Source organism: Cryptomeria japonica, chromosome 7 (genome assembly GCF_030272615.1).
Source record: "Cryptomeria japonica chromosome 7, Sugi_1.0, whole genome shotgun sequence".
Taxonomy (NCBI): domain Eukaryota; kingdom Viridiplantae; phylum Streptophyta; class Pinopsida; order Cupressales; family Cupressaceae; genus Cryptomeria; species Cryptomeria japonica.
The window spans coordinates 209,970,924-209,977,272 of NC_081411.1; the positions used below are offsets into that span (position 1 = coordinate 209,970,924).

Below are 6,349 nucleotides of genomic sequence, written 5' to 3' on the forward strand. Positions count from 1 at the left end.
ACTACTGTCAACTAATGTTTGATGATGTTTACAAATGGTTTTTGATGATTGAATTTTTGGCTGATTGATTTGGTCTACCATAGTTAGAGTTTGACAGTTTGACATGGTTTACCAGCAATACTAGAAATTAGGATATTAACTGGTAAAGCAGATAAGTTTTGATGGAATCAGGTGACTGGTGATGTTTCGTGACTTGTGGTTTGAAACATAAGCTTTTATGACAGAATTAAATATGTAATCAGAACCACACCCTATGATGGTTATTGAAAGGCATGTTTTGAATTTATGGTGAAGTTTTGTTTTGACACCTACTACAATGTGTACGAAGATATAAACTACTACCATAAATAGAAAAGAGATAGAGATGCATTCTAAAATTATGGATAGTAGACAGTAGGTCAAACATATTACAAATTATATAAAAAATTACTTCTAAGAGGAAAATAATATAAGTATGGATAAGAAGGTAAAAAAAATTTGAAAATTTTTGAAATGTAGAAAATTATTTAAAAAGTAGCGTTAGAATAACATATTTTGGAGAAGAACCCTAATTTTAGATGAGCCAAAAGATGAACCTAAAAATAGATAATCACTAATATTGAGAGAAAGATTAATATAAAGAAGGAACCTAATTAACTAGAAAGGTCTAAAAGAGAAGTCAGGGTTGCCCACATTGGGTTACACATGGCTAAAAGAGAAGGCTTTGAAAAAGTCCAATTGGAGTCTAAACACTATCAATTGTCTGAATAGATGCATAGATCCTTGCTAGACAATGGCTAATATGACCAAGGATTGTCGGGATATAATAAATGAGCTGGAAGAATTCAAAATTTTGCATGTATACTAGGAAGGCAACAAAGCGGCGGATCTACTGGCCAATCTGACGGTGGGCTACGTGGTGACTAAATGGTGGAGTAGTAGGGATTTATTCTCGAAAAACCTATGCGATCTAGCTCGTGATGATTATGCCCACTTAAGTTAATCAATGATCTTTAATCATGATTTGATGGAGTTGATGGGGAAACTACTCCTTTTTGTTCTCCCTAACTGAAGATCTACAAACTTTAGTTGTGCCTGGATTTTCCGTCTTATTGTGTGGCTCTTTTTCTACTACTATTTGGAGTCTTTTCTGATGTGGCCCATTACCTGCAACTATTTGGAGACTTCTCTGGTGTGGCCCATTTTCAGCTACTGCTTGGAGTGTTTTCTAGTGTGGTCCATTCCCTGCGCCTGTTCAAAGACTTCTCTAATGTGGCCGATTTTCTATTGTTCAGCGTCCTGAAGCATAAAGGGTGGGGACAAGAACAGGAAAGAACCATCTACTTGTAAGAAATGGAAGAAAAATAAGGAAGTGTGCAAGGAAATCGTTGATGGGGGATTTCTCCCCGTCTTGGATAGGCTTCATGGTCGTTCTCCTCTGCTCATGGAGTCCTTTGTCAATGGGTGGAAGAAAGGGTTACTGAGGGCTTATGGAGGTGAGTATAAGCTTGACAAAACCCTGGTTGTGATGGTCATTGGCCTAGCAACGTATGGCATAAGGTTCTATAGAGATGGGAAAACTGAGGATAAGGACCTGACTAATTTCTTTCACAAAGACAAGGAGCACTCTAGAGTTACTAAAATGGCAGATGGAGGCTAAAACAAGAAAGATCTTATGGCTCCTTGGGCAGACATGGTCAAGTTCATCATGAGGTATATTACGCTCGATGGAAGATATGCCAACATCATTTCCTATCATTTTACCATTTTCAATCATTTTCGACATGGTAAAATCATTTATGTTCCTTTCTATTTGGCCTCTTCTTTAGAAAATAGTCTTAAAAAGCATATGGAGAATCCAAACAATCCTATTCTCCATGAAGGGCTTATTGTGCTCATCATGAAGTATGCTAAGACCCTTGAAGTTTTGCCATCTCTATCTATGAAAGGCCAACAGACTAATATTCAGAATGTCTCTGACTCATAAATGGATTTGGAGGATAGTGGGTGTGCCATGCTTTTGATGACCCTAATTATAAGCCTGTGAAAGAAGGGGGGATGATAGTCACCCCTAGGATGTTTAGCAGTAATAATCCCCCCAGATGGGCGGTTAGCAAATATAAATACACCAGCGAAGTTATTTCTAAGGCCAATCCCCCTTCTAAAAAGAAGAAGCTTGCAGTTAAGGACTATGGTCCGAAGAATTCATATCAAGAAATTAAAATGGACATTCCCATCAACGTCCTGAAAGAAAAACATGGGACGATGGCCAAAGAAGAGAACCATGGGATATAAAGGACTGGTAATCTGATGAACATGGTGATAGAAGCTACCAGAAGCTAGGAGAGTTGTTGGAAGTTGGTGGAGAGTGAAAATTAGGGTTAAGGAGATTATTGATATCTTCACTACCTCCACTAAGCCCAGCAAATCCGAGAAACTCATGATCATGACTCAGAAGCTCTCCTAGGACGTTGAGGTGATGAAATGAAATTGTGAACAAAGAATTAAAAAGATGGAACAATCTATGGAAAAGATAAAGAAAAACCTCAAGAACCTGGTTGACATAAGCAAAGAAGCCATGAACAACACTATAGAGGGGCTCGAAAAGATAAATGTTGTGGTTGGGGAATACAGATCTTTCCACAGTGAACCAGACAAAGATCTTGGAGGTAAAGATTTGGCTGTTGGAGACAACAAAACCACTGGTCCTAGTTCCAATACCAGAAGAAGGAGCAGCAACAAGGGTAACTCCATATTGATTATGGAGGAATTGGAGGAAATCAACAAGATTTCCATCTAGAAAAACAAGCAGCTGGTGCACTCTCTTAATTGAGAGTTTTTCTTTTTGTTTTTGTCTTGTTGTGTACGTCTATGTTGCTTTCGTGGCTATTTTGGGGTTCTCCCTTGTTTTACAGTTGGTTTATGTCTATTTGGCTAATGGCCAATTTTTGTAAAACTTTTGGTTTCGGGTCCATGTAAAACCCGTTTGTCTATATCATTGAGTAAAGAGAGGCAAAAGTGTTGTAAGGTAATCATTGAGTAAAGAAACATATATATCTTAGCATAAGAAGAAATGGTTAAACACATGGGAGGATTGGATTATTGAATCTAAGAAAGTAATAAAACATCTACTATTTTCTTTCTTAGTTTTAGTGAGATCTTCCAAGTTGACTCTGATGCAAGCTGATTTTATGTAGTCAAAAAGTGATAATGCTTGATGTGTGTACCATTAATATGTCATCCCATAGGATTCTCATTTAGATGTCTTAGATTTACTACCATGGATTTTCTAATGCCATGGATATAGTGTGGCCATAGTCAATGGAACTTCAATTTCCCTTGTTTCTTAAACATGTTATCAGATATTAGTACTAGAACCCATTTTTTGAATGTTTTTAATTTAAAATTCTTGGCATGCCATGCTTTCTCCTTCTACCACTCAATTTTGTGCTTATAAATTGTACTTTATCTGTATTAATCTATTTAATATAAATATTCTATCTAGTGTCCCAAAGATTGGTCATGCTCCAACCACAAAGTGAGTGTGGTGCATATGTTAAGGGCTATGACTGTCAAAGGAACTCTGGCATCAATACCATAGGTGAACTAAAATTATTTGAGCTTACTTTTCCTTTTGTATAATGTTCGGTATGCCAAAAAGAATTGTATGTACTTTTACATCCCAATCTATGATGGTTTAATCACACATTTTCATTAATGCTTTGTTAATTATCTTTTTCATTAATTCAATTACTGCATTAGCTTGTGATTGATAGGGGAAATCATGTTGTGTGCTACCATAAAGTTTGTAGTAATTATTTTATCATCTTGTTTATAGGGCGTTTTTCTTGACCACTCACTATACTAAAAGGATATTGATACCTTGTAATGATATTATCATATAGGAACCTTGTGACAGTCTTTGTGGTACAATCTTTTGTGGGTTCTACCTTTGCCCACTTTGTGAGATAAACTACTCCTCTTAGGATTAGTGTTCATTTAGATTACGGTTTAGAGTTTATATAAAATATGATTCAATTAGGCTTAGTTTTAAAGAAAGGGTTGATTTAAAACTAGGGTAAAATTAAGGTTATAAGAGAAATATGAGTTATGATTAGGGTTGGGATTACAATATGTTTAATGTTCAAATAGGTATAGAGCTAGCTTTTAGCTAGGGTTAGGTTTGATATTCTATTACAACTAAAATAGAGTTAGGGTTAGAGTTAACATTAGATCAGGCTTATAGTTTGGGCTTAATTAAGATTATAGCTAGGGTTAGGATTATAGTTATAAATAGGGTTAATATTAGAGTAAGGGTTATGTTTAGGTCTATGGTGAGCTTAATCAGGGTTAGGGATAGGGTTCAAGATCAATTAAGCGTAGGTGTAGAGTTTAATTATTGCTATGATTTAAACAAAATTAGGATCAATTAGAATTAAATTTTAATTAAATTCAAGGTTAGGGTTAGGATTAAAATTAGGACTAGGATTAATATTACAAATAACCACATTAAGGATATATCGGCTTATTCTATAAATATTATTAAATATATATAAGCTAGTATTATTTTTAGGAATGTAAATTTATGAATCATTATTATTTTGTAATACATAAGAATATTTATAGAAAATAATTTATTGCAATCATTTTTTATTTTGATAAAATTGTTGTCTTAAATAATTTATCTTCACAAGAACCATTTTCTTTTTGCAACATTAAGTAATCATCTCTGCATGGAACAATATATTCTTCTATTAGAATTTTTCAATAACTATTATTTTTAAAATTAAGCTAATCAAAAGAACTTTCACATTTAATTTAATTTTCTCACTCTTTCCACGTATTTAATTCTTAATATAATGTAATCTAATATAATATATATCGAATTGATCCTTTATTGATAAAACAAAAAATTGCATTTATTGTTTCGGTTGAAATTTAAAATGATAGCACAATCAATTGTGAATTAATTTATTCTTATTAATTTAGTCTCCTAAGAGCATTCCCAAAGGGCGTGGCCGTCGAACCTGGACAACCGTTTGCATGTATAAAGCAGGGCCGATAGTTTGAACACGCAATGTAATATAATTTATTGAATTTCTGCACAATCTGACTCGGTCTGTAAGAGTAGAGCTTCATATCTTATTTAGGAAGATTTGATAATGGATTTTATGGACGAGCTCCCTGAACAAATATTTCGAGATATCTTATTAAGAGTACCCTATAAATCTCAATCAAACATTAAACAATTGTTAAAACCCGCCCAAGAAATGATGGATTGCTTAGGGTTTTATCAAGATAGAATTAAGTTTGGGACGGCTAAGAAATATATTTGTTTCCTCCAGCATGCTGGGATATCTATATACGACCCTATTGACCAATCATTGGAAATGCTCCCTCCTATTCCCACCGGATTCGAAATCTTAAGGATTTCTCAGATTCAATGTGTTAAACACAAAATCGTTTTGCTGGGCTTGGAACATGATGGCAGTTTTAGTAAAAAAATTCTGATATATGATCTATTATGTAGTACATGGAAGCAAGGTGCTGAATTTCCCACCGGCAAACGTGCAGCCCTATTTGCATGTTGTGCCACGCCTCAAGGATCAATTTACATTGCAGGAGGAATTGAAGAAGATGGTTTTAACGATGAACTCTCTAATGCGGTTGTCTATAGAGTGGATGAAGACAAGTGGGAACTTCTTCCCCAGATGCAGAAAGAAATTGGCCCGTGTAGGGGTGTTTTCATTGAAGGAATGTTTTATGTCATTGGTATTTCGAATAATATAAGTCAGAGGTTTGATCCCAACACAGGAGTATGGACAACAATAGAAAATATGTCTCTGTACAATTCATGGCACGTCCAGCTTGTGTACGATTTTGCACAACTATATGCATTTGGAAGGAACGGAATGGAGAAATACGATTGGAAAGGAAATATGTGGACAAATTTCGATTTTCCTGAAGAGATTTTCTTTGTTCGTGCCACAGCATGGTGTGATAGAATTTTCGTTTGCGGATATAATAATCCTAACTTCGAATTAGGGGCCCCAGTTTTTTATATGTATAAACCTGAAGCAGCTTTCTATGATAGGTGCATTTCTCTTGACAGGCCAAGACAATTTCTGGAAATGGAAGTCGTTGCTGTCGCCACGATAGAAATTTAGTATAACATATAACATGACATAAGATGTGATTGCCCTGTAAGCTCAAGGATAAGGAAAAAGAAGTTGGAGATCGGCCCTGCCAAACAGGAAAGGTCATAACAGGATCATCACAGCACACCATTGGGTCTGTTTCCACTATTGGTATCGGCCATCAATTAAGAAATACATTTGAGTTAAATCATATATACAATGTATGATGTAAA

At 35.0% G+C, this 6,349-nt stretch overlaps 1 protein-coding gene across 1 annotated transcript; it reads left to right on the plus strand.

Moving 5' to 3' along the window:
• Positions 1-5,141: 5,141 nt before the first annotated feature.
• Positions 5,142-6,146, plus strand: LOC131036438 (F-box/kelch-repeat protein At1g80440-like). Its single transcript, XM_057968326.2, has one exon. The coding sequence runs from the start codon at positions 5,142-5,144 to the stop codon at positions 6,144-6,146; it is 1,005 nt and encodes a 334-aa protein (XP_057824309.2).
• The last annotated feature ends 203 nt before the right edge of the window (positions 6,147-6,349 follow it).

Excerpts from the sequence above, each read along its gene's own strand:
- LOC131036438 (XM_057968326.2), top strand. The coding sequence starts at position 5,142 with ATGGATTTTATGGACGAGCTCCCTGAACAAATATTTCGAGATATCTTA.